The sequence below is a fragment of the Alexandromys fortis genome, unplaced genomic scaffold (genome assembly GCF_014885135.2).
Source record: "Alexandromys fortis isolate MF-2015 unplaced genomic scaffold, M_Fortis_MF-2015_v1.1 scaffold_0, whole genome shotgun sequence".
In the NCBI taxonomy this organism is placed as follows: Eukaryota; Metazoa; Chordata; class Mammalia; order Rodentia; family Cricetidae; genus Alexandromys; species Alexandromys fortis.
The window spans coordinates 39,342,040-39,364,660 of NW_026067949.1; the positions used below are offsets into that span (position 1 = coordinate 39,342,040).

General features: G+C 38.2%; 1 protein-coding gene across 1 annotated transcript in view; it reads right to left on the reverse strand.

The window, feature by feature from the left end:
- Positions 1–15,673: 15,673 nt before the first annotated feature.
- LOC126506607 (transmembrane protease serine 11G) overlaps positions 15,674–22,621 on the reverse strand; it is a 34,732-nt gene continuing 27,784 nt past the window's right edge. The window contains exons 7-10 of the mRNA XM_050150323.1: positions 22,270–22,441; positions 21,033–21,292; positions 19,194–19,336; positions 15,674–17,547 (exon numbers count right to left, since the gene is read on the reverse strand). Coding sequence (XP_050006280.1) covers positions 17,386–17,547; positions 19,194–19,336; positions 21,033–21,292; positions 22,270–22,441 — 737 coding nt within the window. The 3' untranslated portion in view covers positions 15,674–17,385. The remainder of the gene's footprint in view (positions 17,548–19,193; positions 19,337–21,032; positions 21,293–22,269; positions 22,442–22,621) is intronic.

Sequence of the window (22,621 nt, forward strand, 5' to 3'; positions counted from 1 at the left end):
TGGCTTACTGGCAAGATTCTAACCTACGTCCACCTCAGGCCGGAGATTCATGGTGTCTGCCACACTGCCTTCTTCCTCCCAGAATTCAGTTCTCTTTTCCACACCTACCTAAGCGATTCCCTATCAAAAGGCCAAGGCAATTTATTTATTCAACCAATGAAAGCAACACAAATACAGAAAGACCTCCTACACCAGTGGATACCAAATGTGGACACCCAAGACAGAATAGTATCCAAGGTTTGCTTGCTGGATGAAGCAAACCTTGGGTCCATTTCTGGCCACTACTCGGGATTTTTAGACATATAAATGAGTATGTGAGTTAATTGTGATCTGAGCAATGTTTTCTTCTCATGTAAACAGGATAATCACAAAAGTTTGTTTTTGTCAGGATTGTAATGAATAAATAATTTAATAAATACTGTGCTTCAAACATGCATCTTAAATAAACAGGCAAAAATAAAAGTCCTTATTATAATAAGTACAAAAAATTACCACCCCATATGAAATTATGTACTACTCTGGTAATAAATTCCAACAATCTTGACCCCTAAGTGTGTGTGTATGTATGTATANTATATATATATATATCTTCAGTCTTCCTCTTTTGTTAGAAATATTAATTCCCATATTATAACTATCAGGAAATGAGAGCACAACTAAGACAAAAATTTCCAGTTCCCTTTCTAAATACCAATGTTCACTTTAAACCATGCACTTTAGAGAGATACCTGAAGAGCGATGATACTCAATACTTCACGAAAATATAGGATTAGAAAACACAAAATATTATAGTCTTAAAAGTTGTTAAACAGAGGAAAAGCAGTATAGCCTTTCAGTTCATATTGGGCTTTGGCTCCATACCTAGGTTCTAGCTTTTCTGCTAATTAATTCATAATGTTGGGCTCGTGACTTCCTCCACCTATAAAGGTGAGTTGCTAACAGGAGCTAAGTCTAAGACGTGGGAGGATTACATGAGCTAACAGGTGTAGAAGGCACATTATAAGTACCATGACTTTGCTGGAGACGGAAAATATAATATGCAATTGATAATTGCCAGTTAGTAATTTTAACTCTGAAGACAGTTTTAGACTGTATCAGGAACTGCACTTAACAAATTAACAAGTAATCGAAACAGTTATTGAAAATCAAATTGCAATTAAAACACAAATATTTGTAATGGACTTTTTCCGAACTGCCTTTTCCCTTAAAGGTGATAACCAAAAGATGAGTTTAGTTTTCTCTTTTTATTAAGCATTGCTTATACTAAGGAGCTAGAAGATGAGAGGACTTCTGAGAAGCCTGTCCCAGTTTCAGGTGAAGGATAGCTTATCTGTTATAAAGTAGAAAAGTGAGATTTTAGAGTGAAATCCCCCAAACCAATAAAGATTTTGAAAAAATAGGGATAAGGCTATTCTTACAGGGAAACCTAAACGGAGTTCTACCAACCCAAGACCAGAGATGAGATCACAGACCCCATGGCAGAGACATCCGGGTTCATGACAGCGCAAAGAACAGGCTTGTGAATCAAATGGTATATTCCCAAGTTCTCCACACTGTATTTCTTGATAGTGAATAAAGAAGAAGCCCGATCTTGAGCAGAGCCGTCAGACGCACTTTAGAAAGAGTGTAGGTGAGACTCCGGATATCCCTCAATTATTAAGCACCTTCTGGTCCTTAGTCTTTAAGAATGCCATTAGCGAGATTTGTTATCGCTTGCAAATCTTCCATTTTGGGTGAGTTTTCCTGAATTTGACCCAAAGCAACTGTTGCTCCCTTGTGTTTCTTACCATCTCGATTTTTTTTTGTTAGTGATATGTCATTGATATCTGAAATGGTGACAACTGAGCACTAATATTACTCCTATAATACACTTTCCCTAAACCATAAAAATTTCTAGGTACATAATTGTTCACTGTGGCTATACTTTCAAAACTTGATAATTTTGATAGGAAAAAAAAGGGAAATGTAATGTTTTGTTTTGCAATATCTTAACGTCTATAAACATTGAGTATGAATTTTCTAATTCAAGGAATTTTAACAAATAAGCAAAACATTAGCATAAAGTGTTTATGTTTGTTAGCTTGTTTGTGTGTTCAGTAAATATCTGTGCAGTGCTGGCTATGCGCGAGACAATGGTGACCCTCCCAAGTGTGTCAGAAATAATGGTTACTATATGATTTCTTTCTAAAGCTCTGCTCTAAATAAGTATCCTGAGACTGGCAAGATGTCCAGTGAAGCTCACTGACTTAGCAGCTGTCTAGGATCAAATTCTCACACATGAAGTTCCCAGGATGGTGCCTTCTACCTACCAAGATAGAAGTTAATAAGGTGACTGTGCTCATTCATAAATAATACTATATGAGGTATGTTTATGACTCTACAAAATTCGGGCATCTGACAGTCCTGTGAGCCTAGAGGACTATCCTAACTTTTGTGTCTTCAGATTTCACTCATTCGGATAGGCATTAATGGCAGGTTGGCCAGGCTCTTGAATGAAAAATGTAAAATATTTTATGTAAAATATTTTGAAAATATTATAAATATTAACAAAAATGAAATATTATCCTAGCTGTTAAAATCACTATTTTGAAATATATAGTTATATCAAAGTAGCTTTTTCTATCTTTAGATATGGCAAATCCTATTTAGAAATTTATATTTTTTACTTTTCCTCACTACTTAATAAAAGAAGTTGTAGAAAGTTATCACACTGGCACCAGTCTCAATCGCCTGCTAGCTCAGCTTCTCCTCAGGTGTAAGCTTCTCTACAGTGGACCGGGGGTGGGGGGGGTGGTCTCTGAAGTTCATGACTTCTAACCTGCCTCACTCCACAAGAACCAACACAAAGTTACAAGGAGAAAAAGCTGAAGGAACAGCCTAGGTACTGCTGGGCTGCTGCCGTGAGGACTGCTTTCAAACAAATCATCACCACCATCACCACCACCACCACCATCACCACCACCAGCAGCCTTCAATTCAGAATCAACCAGGACAAAGTGTGATTGTCTTTCCCAGTGCTGTCCCAATTAGTAACTATTGAACTTGGCAACAAGAGATAATGCTGCTGCTGAGTTTTTTTTTTAACAAAATAACACCAATATTTAAACACAGAGATTACTTAATGCAGCCCACTAAAAAGATTCCAAAACTCTCTCAAGCTTAACTGACATTTGAATCCCTGAAGGATCCGTCCCCAGCCATGCTCTCAAACTGGGGAAGCTATTCACTGACAGACAGCACAGCACAGCAACGAAGCAAGGCCCAAAGGAAACAAAATGAACTTACCGATGCAGATACATCATGAATGGGAGCAAGGGAGCTTTCCGATGCCAGCCACTGAACAGGACGTTCCAATCAACTCTTTGACATCCCTACAGGTATTAGACATCTACTACTGGAAGGAATAAGGAAACAAATGACAAGTAGTTGGAAAGAAACGAGTTTGACAAGTCTGAACACAGAAGCCTCAGCCCATCGGAGAGCTTGGAGAAAGCAGGCAGAGAAAACATACTCCCAGCAGGAAACAAATGGTTCTGGTTCTCTTCTCTCTCTCTCTCTCTCTCTCTCTCTCTCTCTCTCTCTCTCTCTCTCTCTCTCTCTCTCTCTCTCATATATATTGACTACCTTTGTTAAATAAGAACGTGGTTCCATAGATTTAAGTGAGAAATATATTATGAAGGCAATAGGATTAAGAGTTTAAAGGAGATTATTGGCAGGCATAGGACTATTTTAGGGACAACAACATAAAAGTGCTCAGAAAGAATCAATCATGCAATTCTGGTTGAAAAACACTCATCTTAAGTGTCAGCATATAGTGAATTTAGCACAATGCTAATTTATCATAAAAGATACATTGTTATAATAATCAATACACTAACAGTTTACTTAAATGCCTACTGTAAAATATAGGCAAATAAATGAATGTCAAATGAGATGTTTTAAAAATGACCTAATGTAATAAAGAGCAACATGTATATTGGTTTTTATCAGAGTGGGAAAAACCTAAAAAGAAGAAATAAGTTCTTTCATTTAGGCAAACAACACAGCGCATGTGTGCTCATTGTTCACATTAATATCTTAGTAGCAAAACTGACGCCTCCATCTCTTTCTCTTTGACTATTCTGATGAAAGGAGCTTTGATTAACTCTGTTTCTGTCATTCATTGCCCGCCTTGTAGAGCAGATAGAGTATGCAGTGTGATCCAGTTTCTTCCATCATTCTGTGCCCCTGGGGTAGTCCCTTTCTCCCTCCAGATGGCAGTTGCACAGTCCTCTACGCTGGGGTAGTCTCTTTCTCCCTCTTGGGTAGCAGTTGCTCCTACATCACTGCCAGTATCCTTAACATATCACTACACATCTGACAAGTTAGAAATAAAATTAAGTGTGATGCTATATGTGTGAAAATATCACAGTGCAGTCAATTACTTAGAGCCCTAACTAAAAATTAATAATATAAATGTTTCAAATATAAAACTCTTTCATCATTATGGATACCGTACATCCCAAATCAAGATGTCAACAGACTGTGATCTTTCTAGAGGAGTCTAGGGAGGACTCATTCCTTGATTTTTTAAAATTGAGATACTGAGTGTTGAATCAATAGCCTCACATATGCAATGGTATTGCTGTATTAATGGGCTATATACCAAACATTTTAAGACAGGCTCTTGTTGAAGCCCTCAGGCTGCCCTTGAATTGGCATTGTATCCCAGACAGGTCTTTGACTTGCAGTCTTTCTGCTTTAGCTTCCAGGTGGCTGGATTGCAGGTTTGTAGCATCAGGCCTAGCCTCCTCTCGCATCTTCCAGCTCTTATGGACCAGGGACCCCTTGGCTTGTGATTGGTAACTCCAGCTTCTGCCTGTAGCCTCTCCTGGCTGTCTCATCTGCCTCTCCTTTTTCTCTCTCTTTTACTTTTGAATGTTATTATATAAATACATATAGAACATAAAACTCACTATATAAACCACTCTGTAGCAAATAATTTTCTGAAATGTTTTCCGTGAGTCCCTGCCTTTGATTATTCGGGCATATACCCAGCAATGGAGCTGCTGAAGTGTATAATAATTTGTGCTTAGTTTCTTGAGAAGCCAAGTAGTGTGCTCTGATGCAAAGATATTTTAAATTTTGATGTAGTCCAATTTACTTATTTCTTCTTTAGTTGTCAGTCATTTTGGTTAGGTGTCCAAAAAATCCACTGCCAAATCCAATGCCATGAAATTTGTCTACTATATTTTTTTACTCTAAGATTTGTATTCTTTGGCTCCTGCCCTTAAGGCCTTTGGTCCTGTTATAGTTAATTTTTATGTGTGATGCAAATTAAATGGTATAAATTTCATTATTTTGTAAGTGGATATCTAGATTTTATAATTAATTTTATTTATTGAAAACATTATATCCTTTACTTATTGGATTGTTTCTATTCTCATTCATTAGTTTATGCATCTGTTTGTCTTTCTTCAAGTACTGAACTTTTTAGAGTATTTTTATGTATTTCTGGCTGTCCTGGAACTCATTGGTAGAAAAGGCAGGCTAGCCTCATACTCATAGAGATCCACCTGCTTCTGTCTCCAGAGCACTGAGATGAGAGGCGTGTGCTACTATACTTGTCTTAGTCTGTTTTACAATAGATGTCTTTAAATTTTTAAAAGTGTGTGTGTGTGTGTGTGTGTGTGTGTGTGTGTGTGTGTGTGTGTTTAAATGCAATGCAGGCTGTGAGCTGGCTCATCTTGCTCACAATGGAAGTCAGGTTCTCTGCCAGACTTCTGCCAAGTCACCTCTGCAGCCCCAGCACTACACTCTTGATTAGTTTTGCCACCTGTCTCGAGATCCAGAAGTATGAATCTCCCATCTTTTCTTTTTGAAATCATTTGGAATAATCAGCACTCTTTGAAATTCTGTATAAATGTTGGTATGAGTTCTGCCCAAATTGTCATTGAGATGATTAAAAGTCGTTGTCTAGTAATCCCCATGTCCATCCTTCCTCTGGAATTGTTCCTGCTAATCATTGTTTTTCCTGTAAATGGATCACACTTTCTTATTTTTCTCATTGAAGAATAGACACGAAATATTATGCTGTTAAAGTGGCTATCAGATTACCCCTTCCCACATTTGTTACTGTCGTTTTCTGTTGCTTGTATGTTTACTGATTTATTCAAGGCATTCTTGTAAATACTATGTTCTTTGTCATGGATGGTCTCTAAAGCCTTGGTTTCTTTAGTTTATCGAAGACTAGATTTCTTTAGGTGCATAGAACCCAGAAATGTGACAAAAGAAACAAAATACTCTCCCAGATCTTTCAAACTTGGCTCTAGGAAGAAGTACGGCCTCAGCACTTACAACTCTTTCTTACGACTTCCCTTGATCTCACATACCTATTAACTTTCATCATTTTAAGTGGTCTCAAAATGGTCTTTTATATTTGCATAAACATTTATACTTCTTTTTTCATACTAACATTAATATGGGATACACACACAGAAGTACTCTTGGAATAATAAATTACAACTGTTAGTATTTCTTCAATGAGAATGATTGCAGATTCGGGCCACTGTGCTAACAGTTTTATTCTCAAGCTAAATACACTGATCACACGGAAACAGTTCTAGCTGAAGTAGGCAGGGCATGCTAAAATCCCGCTTACTCAGCATTCTGGAATCTCCCGAGAGAGGGTGGCTGTGAACGCTTTTGTCCTTGAAACTTCAGGAGGAGCCTGTTTTCCCTGTTCCACGGAAAAGCAAGGATACATCCTGATAATGATGTAAAAAATGCTATTTGAATTTCTACTATACCGTTCATCCTCTTAATAAATGAATAAGATGGGAAAGTGTAGATGTTTTAATGTTGCTAGTCAGTGAAATTAGTAGCAAGTATTTGATATAAATATGAAAGGCTTTTTAAATTAAAAGATTACTGTGTAAACCTTTGTTTTAGCTTCTGCAACACTGAGAGGTGCAATCTGGTTGTAATTTTGTCAAGTTCAAAGGTAATCCTTTGGCAAGGCAATCCCTTTGGCTTGTTCCAAAAGCCTTGGGAAGTTTGCTCAAGTTGAGAAAACTTCTCTCTTTCCTGGAACAAGTAAACCCAAAGGCACATCATTGTTCTGATGAAGAAAAATGTACCAAGATATAATTTGAAACTAATTTAGAACATGGTATGGAGTGATACAGATTATCCGGTCACAGTACATGGATTTGGCTGGAAAGAATCTTCTGCTATACCAGAGGCCATGGAAGTTCTACTTCCTTCCATACACTTCCTTTCTTCCCTTGTCTACTGGGTGCCATGTGATGTCTCACCCTGGTTTTAATCAGAGTTCTCTTAGAAATAAGCTACTGAGGGTTTCATCAGCAAGTACCTTGGGAAACTGCCTGGTGCTTCTGGGTATAGGGTCACCTTTTGTTGATGATTAGTCTTGTCCCCTCGACAGAATCTAAACTCACCTTCCAGGTGAGCCTCTGGACATGTCTGGGGCTATTATCTTGATTGAATTAATTGAGGCAGTCCCTTTCTGGGATCCTAGACCATGTAAATGGTAGGGAATGTTTCTCTGTCTCACCAGCGAGCTCCCAAATCATGACAAAAAAGCTTAATATTAATTATGAAAGCTCAGCCTATAGCTTAGGTTTGTTCCTAACTAGCTCTTATAACTTAAATTAACCCATTTATAATAATCTACTTTTCACTTATAATAATCTATGTTCTCTCATGGGGCATGACCTCTCTTCCATCTTGCACCTCCTTCCTGTCTCCTGGCATCTCCTGTGTACCCAATTCTCCTCCTCTTCCTCTCTCTCCCAGGAAACACCATCTATACCTCTTGCCTGGCTATTGGCCATTCATCACTTTATTAAACCAATCAGAAGGTGACTTGACAAAGACACATCTTCCAGCGTACAAACATTCTGCAGCCGTACATAGAGAAAGGGAACCCCAAACCAGCATGCCTTACCACCTTCTGTTCCTGATTATGGATGCCATGTGAGCAGCTGCTTCGTGCTCCACCATTTCACTTCCCTGTCCTATCAGTTGTACCGTGAACTATGAGCTATAAGCCCTTCCTCCCATAAGTGGCTTTGGTCAGGATCTTTTATCTCAGTGTCAGAAAAGAAACTCGGGCAAAACTCAGGCTGTTTTTGACCAACCTGACTAAGTGGTTCTTAGGTTATTGTTAGAATTGTTCTATGGCTGAAATGTGGAAGAGTTTGGAACTTTGAGGTAGGAAAGCTCTTAAATACAGGAAGCAGGGCTTAAGGGCCTGTAGTTTGGAACTTTGAGTTAGGAAAGTTCTTAAATACAGGAAGCAGAGCATAAGGGTCCATGGTGCTGGGATCTTGAAAGAAAAAATGATGAGAGAAGCATGGCCAGTGGAGGCCGAGCTCATGAGCTTTCAGACAGGAACAAGACTTCTATTCACTTATCTAGTCATATTGTATTTTGGCCAAGAATCTGGTTTTATTTTGCTGATATCCTAAAAGATTAAATGTGGTTGAATTTTGAAGATGATGGATGATGATAACGATGACATTATGGTGATGGTGGTAAAGATAATGATGATTACCTTTACTATTACTGTTTGTGGCAGATGAAATCTCAAGACAGAATCATATTTGGCCTGGTGTGACAAGGTGCTATCCAGTCCAGCAACATAGCCCCAATGGTCGTATAGTGACAATTTTATTTTAGGGATACCCCAAAACTGTCTTATTGGTCTTAAGACCCATTCAATAGAAGGGGATTCAAACTGGGTACTGTAAACTTAGCCAAACACCTTTGGGTAGAGAGGTCGTAGTAAGGAAAACTATTGCTACTATTTTCCTAAATCAATACAGTTTCTCACTGTATTATAAACCCTTATTCTTATAGCTGTAAATAATGGAGCTCTCCCCACTTCTATTACTTAGGGTTCCTATTGTGTGATAATATACAACCAAAAGTAACTTGGGAAAGAAAGGGTTTATTTCACCTTTAGATTATAAGTTCATCACAAAGGGAAACAAGGGCAGGTACTCAGGCAAACATAGGAGCAGAGGCCATGGAAGATGACTGTTTTCTGGCTTGCTTCCCATGACTTGTTCAGCCTGCTTTCTTACACTGCTTAGGATCTCATAGTACCCAACCAAGGAGTGGTACTGCCCAGTTACTTGGACCTTCCTATATCAAATCAAGAAAATGCATGACAGGTCAATCTAGCAGGGGGATTATTTTTTCAATTGAGGTTGTCTATTTCAAAATGTCTGGCTTGTGTCAAGGTGACATAAAACTAAGCAGGTCACACCTTAATAGGGAAGCTTGTTTTTGTAGCAGACAGAGCCTTGTACAAAGATCTACAGTGGATTAAAAGGCAGAGAGTAGGTGACTGTAGATTGACCATATACAACCCTGTGTTGTATAAGCACCAGTTCAATCCCTATACCTATGATTCAGGGAGCATCCCAGAAATGAGGAGAGATAGAAATACACTAAGAGCCAGAGGGAAAGAATGCCTGCTGAGAGCTGGTTGACTTCTAGATACAACATATAACTGAAATTGTAGTCATAGTATGCTTGCTTAAACAAAACCTGCATAATGACCATGCAAGATACAAGCTGACATGCCAAAATGAAAAGGGAACATTTCACAAGGCCTCACCCCTAGATGAAAAGCTATGGACAATTAAAGGATGCCAGAGAAGGAAGAAACAGTTTTCTCCATGGAAAGGGCCACTTATTGGTTATCTAATCCCCAAGTGGTCATCTCTGAGCACATGTATATATGAGAAACAATAAATGGACTCAGTAATTTTTATGTGTGTGTATGTATAACAATAATAATTGTAGAAGGGGTAATGAATTTGAGATGGAGTTGGAGCAGAGGGGAGAGGAACAGGGGGAAATGATGTTAACAAAGTGTGCTTATGTACAGACTTCTCAACAAAATGTATCAAAAGTAAATAAGCCTAAAAATAAGGAGTTCTCTGATTTTGAAAAGTCAATGCCCAGGAAAGAGTTTCCCCAGGATCAGTGCACAGATGCTGATCTGGCTGTGGTCCAAGAGGTTCAGGCAATAGCCTGAATGTAACAATGCCCTTCTTGTCATACTGACTTTGTTAGCATGGAAGATGAAAGGCTGAGAAGGTCAGGAATTGGACACTAGGCCAGGCCTTGTATGGTAGGCTTGAAGTCCCAGAAAGAGGCCTGAGAAGCCATTATGTGCAGCTGTGGAGTTGAAACCTAGGTTCCAGTCCTGGAGACTCCAGATGCTGGAGATGTCAGTACCATGCAACATAGAACAAGGAGATCTAAGGCAATGGAATGTAGGCAACCTAGGAGAAAAACCTTTGAGTGCTTAAGACAGTTGTCTTAAGGTTACTATTGCTTGTTGAAAAACCTTGGCCAAAAGCAAGTTGTAGAGAAAAGGATTTATTTGGCTTATAGTTTCACATCATAGTCCATCATTGAAGGAAGTCGAGACAGGAACTCAAGCAAGACTGGAACCAAGATGCAGGAGCTGATGCAGAGGCCATGGAGAGGTGCTGCTTATTAGCTTTCACCATGTGGTTTGCTCGACCTACTTTCATATAAAATCTAGGACCACCAGTCCAGGAATGGCCCTACCTACAATGGACTAGCCCCTCCCCCATCAATAGCTAATTAAGAAAATGCCTTACCGCCAGATCTTATGGAGGCATTTTCTCAATTGAGGATCCCTCCTTGCTAATGACTCTAGCTTGTGTCACATTGACACAAAACCAGCCAGCACAGCAGCATAGCTGGGAGGAGGGATGTCAAGCCTTTTAGAGTCTAGTTGATTACATTACAACCCCTAGATGGATACAGAGCTTCAGTATTTAGTGTTTGCCTTGTGGATTTTGGTGGTCTTTCTTTCTCCTTTCTTTCTTTCTTTCTTTCTTTCTTTCTTTCTTTCTTTCTTTCTTCCTTCCTTCCTTCCTTCCTTCCTTCCTTCCTTCCTTCCTTCCTGTCTGTCTTTCCTTCTTTCTTTCTTTCTTTCTTTCTTTCTTTCTTTCTTTCTTTCTTTTTTTTTTGTGTGTGATTATTTCTTGCTATGCCCTTGTCTTTCTTCTTTAAAATAGTAGCGATATTTTGTGTCACTAGATGTTGGAAATTTGCAAATTATTTTTGTTTTTCTAAGAGATTACGGTTAAGTTTTTGGACTTTTATAGTGTTGAAATTGTTAATGCTTGTTGGAACAGTTGATGTCAGGTTGAATGCATTTTCCATCATCAGATGACCATGAGTCTATAGATACAAGAGATTATAGATTAGAAATGACGTGTTTTAGTTTCGAGCTGACAAGAATGAAGTGGTTAATGGTTAGTATAGTTGTCAACTTGGCAGGACCTAGAATGGCCTGGGATATGAGCCTTTGGGCATGTTTGTGAGTAATTATTCTGATGGCATTGACTGAGGATGGTAAGATATGCCCATTGTGGAGGTGAATCCCTGGAAGGAATCCTGAACTCTGTAAGTAGAGAAGATAACAAAGAACTAGCAGGTATTCACAACTCTCTTCCTGATTATGGTTGCCCCGTGACCAGGTGTTTCAAGCTGCTGCCAATTACATTGCTCTGCTCTGGTGGACTGCCTTGAAATGTGAGCTGAACTAAGCCCTTTTCTCTTAAGTTACGTTGTCAGAGTCTTTCCTGGCAGGAACACAAGAGAAACTAAGATACCCTTGCAATTTACAATGACGTAGGCAGCTGAAAACCGAAAGAATGCCTTTTGCAAAGACAGAAAAGTTCTTAGTCCATCTCAAATTGCTTTGCTGCACTGTATAGGAATGGGAACATATTAGAATCCATAGCCCACCTAATAGGAGTTGAGGATAGAAGTGGTTACCCCAGATAGATGAAAGAAAGGGGGATGGAAATGGGGAGATGTTTGTCTGTGGAAATAACAGTAGATTTGGGTAGGCATAATTTCTTGTTGTCAGTGACACACTAAAGACAGTTAACAACAGAATAGTTAAACAATAAAATAGAAGATTTTGAATGAGCTCATAAGTGAATGGTGAAAATGTAAGGTGATGGCATGATTGTTGCTGTAATCAGTTGTTATGCAATACATACATTGACTTTAAACATCGCATTATACTTCATAAATATGTGTAAATAATTATGTGTCTATTAAAATAAAAACAATCAGTTAAATTCTCAATATAAGAGTTGGTTTTCAAAACTCAAGTCAGCAGCAGCTGATGATCTAGCAGATTGTCAGAGTTTGACTGTTTACTTACAACGCATCTGCTGTGCATGGGTCAAAGCCCTACGGAACTGGAAACCCAAGCTAGCACAACTGAATGATGTCTCAGCAGTTTGTTCTGCTGACTTGCTGACCCCTCACAGCTTATAGGTTCTTCACAGGCCGTCTTTCATCCTGCTGCCCAGCTCCTTCCTTCAAGTTTTATACACTTCTACTCAATAAATTGGCTGTCATGTACTGTGACCGACAATGAAAGGGACTGAGTAGGTATTGAATATTAAATTAACAATCCAGCTCTTGAAGATGATTTTAGAGCCTACTCAACTGAGGAAGCGGGTGACTGAGTAACGAACAACCCACTAACTAGGGGGCATTTTCCAATATATGTAATTTAACATTTGTGGTGGTGTGAATGAGAAATGTCACCGTAGACTTGTATTTTTGAGCACATGGTTCCCAGCTAGTGGCACTATTCAGTAGGTTATAGGGCTTGGAGAAGGCACAGCTTAGCTGAAGGAAGTAGATCTCTGAGGTTAGGCTGTAAAGGGTTAGACCTCACTTCCTGTTCTCGGTACCTCTGTGCTTCCCACTCCTACCATGCTTCCGTACCATGCTTTCCCCATCATAGACTAAATTCTCTGTCCTTATAGGACCATAGGCTGAAGTGGAGCTTTCCTCCTTAGGTTGTTTCGTGCCGTGATATTTTATCCCAGCATCAGAAGAGTGACTAACACAAGAGCAAGAGGAACTGCTGAGCCCCTGCTCCAGTCCCCGAGGTTTCTATTGATAGGGCATTTCTGTGTCTGTCTTTCATATCTCTGAAAATTTTAAACTTCATTTACATATCTTCTCCTTTCCTTTCTAGGGGGCTCATCATTTTGAACTTCTTATTAATTAATACACTTCTTAGTTGTATCTGTGAGGCTACTGATCTCATCAGCTATCCTTCCTCATTTCCACTCTGTCCTAGGTCTAATATTCCCATCTTTTTATGCATCTTATGGTCACAGTCTTAACAGCATTCTCCTTCTTGATCAAGGTGACATCTTTCCTCAACTATTTAAGTTTTGACGTCTCGTCTATTTTACATCCTTGAGTGTCTGAGAATATGCTATCTCACCTATTATTCTCATGAGGAAGTTCAGGGTGTTTATTTTGGAATATGACTTCACGTTTCCCAAGAGGAGTCAGCTATTTTATCTGGCACTGTGAACTGTGGAAGAGCCAAGCCTGCCCATTACCTGGGTCAAGGTGAGTTTTAAGGAACAGGTTTGGGGTGAATTCCAGGGTTGAGATCTTACAGGCCACAGTAACTATTACAGTTCCCTCCCATTTGCTAACTAGCTCCAACTAGCTTTCCCTGATAAACTCCCAAGACTGAAGCAGTCCTAGAGCTGGGGAGATGATTTAGCAGCTAAAGTGCTTGCCACAAAAGTGGGAAGACCATGGTTCAGTTTTGGACAGGACACATAAAAGTCATGAGCTCTGGTTTTGATTGACAGGTCGTGTATGAGAATAACATTATCTTATTTTAAAAATAAGAAGTAAATATATGGGGTTGGGGAGATGGCTCAGAGGTTAAGAGCACTGGCTGCTCTTCCAGAGGTACTGAGTTCAATTCCCAGCAACCACATGGTGGCTCACAACCATCTGTAATGAGATCTGGTGCCCTCTTCCTGACTGTAAGCATCCAAGCAGACAGAATACTGTATACATAATAAATAAATAAATCTTTTAAAAAAAAGAAGTAAATATATGAATACATTTTTATGTGTGTGACATAAAATGTATACACATTTTATAATGTATACACAAAACTCTACATTTCAATTTGCTTAAGAGAACATGGGGGAGAGGATGTCAGATTATTTAAATATCATCTACAGGGAGAACCTTAAACATCATTTTCTTGAGGAGCTCTGCCAGCAGATGGCACTATAGTAGCACATTTGGTCTATCATAGGCAGCAGTGGGACTGGTTTGCTGTTTTCCCATTTCCTAGACTCGATTATAATGAAATTGTAACGACAGATTGTATGGTGCAGCTCTTATTTTATTTGAGCTGATTGGATGCTTGCCCACGTAGAATTCGTGTTACCTCAATGGTTAATTCTTACTTTTTTTTTTTGTTTTTGGTTTTTTTTTGTTGTTGTTTGTTTGTTTGTTTGATTGCCATAAATACCTCTTCCTGGGTTAAGAAATAGTTTTGTCAATTTACAAAAAAAAAAGTTCTTTTTTTATTTTTAATACACCATTAATTGGTAGTATTCTTTTATCTTTTTCTAGGTAGGTTAAAAACTCCGTTTCTGTGATTTTGACGTCAGCCTCACCTGTGTACAGGGTTGTGCTACTACATCTTGAAGAGTTTTGTTTCAGTTATCAGAAGAACGTAAACATGGCCCTGGCATGGCAGCAAACACATATGCCTCAAGGGGCTTACTGCTGTAGATGGCAATTATCCAAGATACGATTAACTTTTTTTTTGATTGTCTTGACAGTAGAGACCCAGTTTTGAACACAGATGTATATACATCTGGAATGCCTGATACCTAACATATGGAGGCTATCAATACAAAAAATGCAGCTATTGCCTCAAAGGAAATAAGATATAGTATATTCTGGACCAAATATGAGTTATCATGACCTGGAACTACATATTCAAGTTATGCTAAAAAGCCATGTTCTAATGTGGTATCATGTTTGTTAAAGTTTTATAAGTATAGAGCAAAAGAAAGGTACGAATTAAGGCAATGAAATATTTTGGTATGACTATTAGGTAGCAAGTTACCTCAAAACAAAGAAGACTCTGAGGCAGGCCTCCCAAGCTATATGATGGCATCCTTAGCTTATGGGTTCATGGAAGCTAGCTTTCTGTTAGTACATTCTAAAAAAATGTACCAAACAGTCACAAGAATGTTAGTTCCCACACAGAGGTGGGAAATGAATGGCTCCTAAGGAGGTTAAAGATAAACTCAGATAATTGGACCTGCAACATTCCAGCTCTCTGTACTCATAACTGTATAAGAAGTTAACCAGACTTTTAGAATCTTAAACACAGCTGTGACATTTTTATTTATGGGACCTTTCACTCATAGGTTCAAGAAACTTGTAAGATGAATGAAGAAGTGATCATAAAAGGCGCTTCCTAGGATAGTAAAGTTGTATCTTTAGACTTTTCTGTGGTGACAGAGTAGCAGCCGTTAGTCACATATGGCTATTTTTTTGTATTTTGTTTATAACATGATTAGTGCAAATGAGGAAATAAAATTTTAACTTTAAAAATTAACTTAAATCTGGATAGGGCTACCATATTGGACAGAGTACCTTGTAGGGCTTAGTGATGCTTTGTGTCCTACGGGCATCTCGTGTAGAAGTGGCAGAAGTGCCTATAATGATCTCCCTACTTCCCCAAACAAAGATGCATCTGTGACAAAATGTCAATGGTGTGAAAGTTGAACCATCGCTCAATGACAACTCAGAGAAAACAAAATTGGTTTATTATCATAAATACCTTTCAGTATGTACAGTGTAATATATTAGGCACCAATCAATACAAAACCCCAGTGAAAACCTTAACACAGCAGTTAACTCATCAATTATAAAAATAAGATAAGCTGTACAGAGTAATTCTGCATTTGGTTTGACACTACTTCATTCTCACAGGTGAGATTGAAAAATAGACAATGAAATACATGTGAAAATACCAACTTTATCATTGAAACTAAGGTAAACAGAACAGAATGCTGGTAGGAAGAGGAAGTGAGCTCAGAGACGCCATGCTCCCCTCTCCAGGGCAGACGCGATAGCTCTACTCTCTGAGGCACACGTGATGAAGCCCCGACCCAGGATGGACGTAGGCTAGACTCTTCCCAGTAAGACTGATGCTACACACATTATTAGAAATGGGCTAGTCCAGGTGCGAGAGTTAGCCAAGAAGAGGCTAGATATAATGGGCCAAGCACTGTTTAAAAGAATACAGTGTCTGTGTAATTATTTCAAGGCATAAGCTAACCTGATGCTTTCCAGATTATTTGAATGTCTTATATAAATATTCTATCATAGAATATACATGCTATTTAACAATAAATTCAGTTCTTGTACAACAATACCTTTGCCAACATCTTATAAAAAATATTTTATGAATATCTACTGGTACTTTAGCTTCTTATATCGGGTATTTACATTTTCTTGGAATTAATTAATGCTAACTTCTCATCTTACAAGTACTTAATTGTTCTAAATCTGGTTGAAAATAAGTTAAATAAAATGAATTAAGATAATATAAAGTACAATTGAAAAAATAAACTTGTATAAGTATTGCAACATCTCTCATTTTATTTGTTTTTTTCATGTCAAAAACACTGAATATATTTAAAAGCGCTTAAATGGAAATTTGATAACTTTGGGCAATAGAAAGCAATGCTTTTTAAAAATCTTCTGAGATTGGCTCTATCTCAGCGATTGAACATCTCTCATTTTAGATATGGAACTGAAAGTAACTTTATTAGACTCTTGCCCATTTGCATTTTATTCATGAAAGGGCACCAAAAATATCACTTTTTAATCTTTTATGTGATTAAAAAACCCACTGCTTCAAAATATACATCAGCTAAATTGTCTAATAAAATATGTACAAATATAAATACGACGCTTCAGGGAAAGATTCGATACGTATCTGAAGAGGAAGGGAAATGAACCTGCTCATTGCCGTCTCCAAGTCCCAGTCTCTGGTCTAGTGCTTGCCCCATCATTTGTCACCATTGGCTTAGACTGAGTAACTTGGTCTGCCTAGTCAGTGGACCGACAAACTGCCAAAGAGAATTCTCTATGAAGACGACAGAAACTATGGAGACACCAGAGAAGGGTCTGGAGAGAAGCAGAGAGTGGCGGTGCAGTTAGTATTTAGTTAATCTCCCGATTACTGTAAATTGAAAAAAACATGAAGTAGGAAAACAGAGGTGAGTAGGGCGGTAATGAGATGCTTTGTGGAGCAGACAGCATCCTTTGTGTTCAAGGTTGGTGGAAACGTTCCAGTAATGCGGAAGAAAGTCTGTCCCCTTCTGATTTAAGGTCACCGCAACATACTCGTTTGCATCTCGAACTAGATGACCACGTTCCCGGTAATGAACACTGAATGAAATTTGCCAGAGGCCGTGTGTGACACTCCAGTTTGAATAAGGGGTGGCATTAGATGTTAGTTTTAGATTTAATCCAGTTCCGATAATGAGTCACTCTCGTGTAAATTCCGGGCTTGTTTTCTTTTCCACAGTCAATTCCCCAGCTAACAATGCCAAGAAGATACCAGATATTTCCATCTTGTGGAATGACCAGGGGCCCTCCAGAATCACCCTAGAAAAGAAAGGAAATATAATCAATGTGAGAAATATTGTTTCCGAAATGAAAACTAATTGGCTCCTGTCTAATACATCCATATCGGAAACGAACACTCCGACTTTTCCACAAAACTTCTTTAACTTTACTAGCTAGAAGTGATGCCTTGGTTTAAATTAAATTTTCACCTTGTTCCACTCTTACTAATCAGTAGAAGAGTGTTCTGGAATGCTCTCCCAAATGTGCAGTATTTATTAATGAAAGGCTATGGCAAGTGCCCAGTAAACACCTTCAAATACCTAATTTCAGTTACCTTTAACGTAAGATTTCAACAAGAGATTTAAAATTTATCTTTATGTAATAACTTTATCCTTTCCAGAAATAAAAATTATCCTGTGATAGTTTATTACAATTTCTTAGAATGAGGGAAATGGTAGAGTCTGGAGGAGGCAGAGGCTCCTGAAGCAACTTTGAGGCTCCCTCCTTTCCACATTCCTCCTGTTCTTAGTCTCTTCCAGTGTCTGGTGCACAGCATGAATACCCTGATTGACTTAAGGCAACCCTCCTCAGCTGCTTTCCCTCAGGCCTCCACTACAATTGAGTTCCTCACGCTCTTACTGTACTGCCAGTAAAAGGAAATAAGGAAGTATAAGCCAATGAGCCGAGAATGTCAGCTCCTGTGTAGATCATGTTTAGTCTCTGAGTCTTGTGATTCCAGTGTATGTTGGATACACATCTTGCTTCTCCTTCTCAAGGGGGGATTTGGAAAGATACCTTGTATTCTAGAATGTGTAGCTAAACCCTGACTTTCTTCCTTTGTTTTAGTAACCCATGCCCTAATGAAATTGTAAACTCATTGTGTTTGTCTTAAATTTCAGTTTCCTTCAGCAATGTCTGTAGTAACCTGTGATTCACAAATAGCTGAATAAATGAATGTATATCTATTATCATTGTATGACAACCAATGTCAGGTCAATAAATATGCATGCACACAAAAAAAAATGTCACACATGTGCCAAGTTATCAGAGCCAATATTAATTCTTCAAGAAATCACTAAGTTCTTGTGCCCAGTCACAAATGCTATAGGTCACATCTTTAATTCACTAGTTATTTTTAGATCTTCAAATAGTCATATTTGGAATTGATAATGCGCTTAAATGCTTAGTGCTTGCAATAAATTTGTTGTAAGTATGAAGAAAATGCTATTTCTATAATTTGAAAAATAATCTGTTATATACTACGTTTAAAGGAGTGACTACAGGTAATCATTTTTCCCAATTCTGTAATTCTATTTGGGCATACGTTATTTAATTACAAAGGTTAGCAGATCTTGTCTCACTGTGGCTTGAAGTTAATAGGAATGAGATATTCAAAGTTTAGTTGACTGAGCCTTGATTCTGTGGCTTCATGCCTGTTTTCTACTCTCAGGCTGGATTACTGATCTCTACCAAGAGTTCTGATTTTCAACTGAAAATCTTGCTTAGACAGCTCTGTTCAATACGATGTTTCATAAGGAGCTGTATGTCTTGTTCTCCAGTCCCTCTTCACACCTCTATCCTCCACAAGCTAATTTCATGGAACTGTGCTAAATGACATCACTCTGTGATCAATGATTTCATCCTTATTGAGTAGAGGCAGTTTTTGTGGATTAGAGTATACTTACCTCACAGGCGTCCAGTTTTCCTGTCAAGAACCCAGCACATATCATTCCTGATGATATAGCGCCACCATACACATTCACTTGGTTACATACATCATTACTTATGATCTCTATTTCAACCTCTTGGAGAGAATTGGGAAAGGGACCTAAATAGGGAAACAATAAATGGATGAGAAACTAGATAATTTCAATTTATAAATCATTTAGAAAGACTAGCATTATCAAGAATCACGTTTCATTCTATGGGATCCAATTGCTTCATGAGAAGGATGATGTGTACGATGAAATTGGTGTGGCTTTCTGTTCAAAACAAACATCAGTACAAATAGAAAGAGAGCACAACCCATCATGCTTTTTTTCACTAACCACATTACTTGATTCGTTTGCATTGAATGTAATGCAAAATTGCCATTTACTTGAATGTAATACTGTTTTAAGCTATTCTGTTTTCATGTTTCCATTTACTGCTTCAGTTAAAAATGTCATTCATATGAAATTCTTGCTTTTTTATAAGAGAAGAATTGGCATAATTAATAAATTGGGGAGTTAGTAGCCTTTACATATATGCTATGGCTGTTAGCTTGGTGTTTTTGTGGAACTCCTAACAGTGGGGGTAGGTATGTCTCTGACTCTTTTGCTTGCTCTTGGAACTCTTTTCCTTCTGTTGGGTTGCCTTGTCCATCCTCTATATGAGGGCTTTTGTCTTGTCTTATTATGTCTTGTCCTATTTGGCTGTTGTCTCCCCTCTTTTTTTTAACTTTTTTAAAAATTGTTTTTAAAACAATCTTTTTTTTTATTTTATATATCAATCCCAGTTCCCTTTCCCTCCTCTCCTCCTACTCCCATCAGCTTCCTCACACCACCCACTATCCACTCCTCAGAGAGCTGAGGCTTCTCATAAGAGTCAACAAAATTGGTTACAGCACTTGAGGCAGGACCAAGGCCCTCCCACCTGTATCTAGGCTGAGCAAGGGAAGAAAAGAGATATCTTGATAGAGGGAGCCAGTATGGGGTTAGCAAGAAACCTGGCTGCTGTCTCTTGGAAGTGTGCTCTTTCCTAAAGGAAAACAGAGGAGTAGTGAATCAGGGGATAGGAAATTGGGGCAAAATCTAGGAGGAGGAAAGGAGGTAAAACTGTGGTTGGGGTGTATTATATGACCAAAAAATCCATTTCCAATAAAAAATGAAGGAAGAGGAGAAGAAAGAAGAAGAGGAGGAAGAAGAAGGAGAAGAAGAGGAGGAGGAGGAGGAAAAGGAGAAGAAGCAGCATAGGAACCCAAAACTCATGCTTACATCTAAAAGGCTGTGCTTGCTATTTTTTGAGTATTATTTAATGGAACAAAATGCCAACGTGATATTGTTACCAACTTCAGAAATACACGGGGCAGAGGCTCCCATTTAATATTTAATACCAGGCAGGAACAGGTCTTTGGATTCCTTGCTGAGGACCTTTCGGTTTAGCACTGTGGCCCTCTAGGATTATCATAATTAGTGCTTGCAAATTCTATGAGTCAGACAGACATAACCGACTCCCTACATATGAAATATGTGGACAGAAAGGAGGATATTTGAATGAATATGCTCTGATAAACTGAAAACAAAGTTCTAAGAGTATGAAAGTATAGTCTATAAAATGACTGTCTCTATATTGCTATCTTAACTACTATATCAAATATAAATATATGAGTACTATTTATAGCTAAAGTTTTCACAGTTTTTTGCTGTGACTGTCATGGGATTATCTTGATTTATACTTCATATTTTTTTATTTGATTGGGAATTTCCATGCAGGAGCAACTTAGGTTTGCATTTTTGAATCCTTGTTTTTCCTGATATACTCACCATTTGCTTTCAAAGCTCCCCATCCAGTGACAAACACTTTACTCTTCGGCAAGACTTGAAAGGTAGCATCAGGGAGACAGACTCTGCGCAGGTTTTCAGAAAACAGGACGGGGCTGGAGAGCTTGACCACAGCAATATCATCGTCGTGCTTGTGAGCTGCATAGTTCTCATGAATAATGATGGACGCTATCTTTCTTGTCGTCAGTGGATGGCTTAGGGTTGTCCCAAAACTGACTGTCCACAGTTTGGGGTTTTTGTAACTGATCACAAATTAAAAGAAGCAAACATGGTGAGTTCATTTCTGGTCTAAAGTTGCCCAGGATTCTGGATGAGCAATGGGATTTAAATGTGGGGGACAGGCAAATTCTTTAAAATCATAGTTGATTTGGACTTTCCCACTATTTTTTTAGACTTTCCCATCCTGTTCATTTGCTTCATAGCTGATAAGAAACATTCCATTAAAAGTAGGTTTAGTTACCCTCTTTGAGAATGAGTATGCATTTTAAAGGAAACAAAATATTACTGCTATTTTATAAAAATAATATACAAAATATATTATTTGAAGAAAATAAAAATACTAGATATAATCATCTACATATATTTCTGTAAATACTCATACATACTTATATGCAAAGTCATAAATTTTTATTCATAGGTTCATAGAGAGGAAGACATAGACAAAAAGAGAGAGAAAAAAGATAGAGGCTCAGAAAAAAAGATAAATTTGTAGCCATATGTTATTTTTTAATGACTTTTTTCCATTGGGAATTTTATCCAAAATATTTCCCCCATTTTATTTGAATTTCACTAGGGTTATCATATTTCCTCTTTCTCTCCAACAGTGAAATATGTCAAATATTTAACAGTGTACAAAGAATATAAACATATAGCCCATAATATTCATGTAGAACATCAGATGTTAGTTTAGGCTGGGGTATAATTAATTGCACTAAAAGAAAACATCAATCTATTTCAGGAAAACTGGTGAGCGTACTTGATTTTTCACTGTTGACTTGTTTCTAGTTAAAATTGAGATTACTATAAAAGATACATTCATTTGGAACTGAAAGCAATCTATTCTTTGCCCTATTCTTCAGTAATTGATTTTCTTTTCTACTCCTGCCAACAAGGGGCTAAGAGATTCATGGAAAGGATGAAGAAGAGATAGGAATTATGGAATATGAATGTGAGAAGCAGAGATGCTTGGGACTTCAAAGAGAGCAACCTGAGGACTCACGTGTCAAAGCAGTGAGCAGAGGTCAGGAGCCACTGGGAGCCAATCAGGGATGCTCCACAGAGGTGGATACCATCCACCTGCAGGCTGCTTTGCCATGGCCAGGAAGCTTTGTCTGCAGGTTTGCCATTAGCAATTCTTGCTGTAAGTGGGTACTCCATCCCCAAGCCACAATCTGCCAGCCAGAACAAAATAACATGGTTATTTGCAGCGACTTGTGAATGTATCTAGATGTCTTCAGCAAAATTAAGCATGAAAATATTTAATGATGTGTCTTGCCTTGAAAATATTCATTAACAGTAAATGTCATGAGGATGATAGATAGTCAGGTTGACCGAGTATACATATTTTTCAA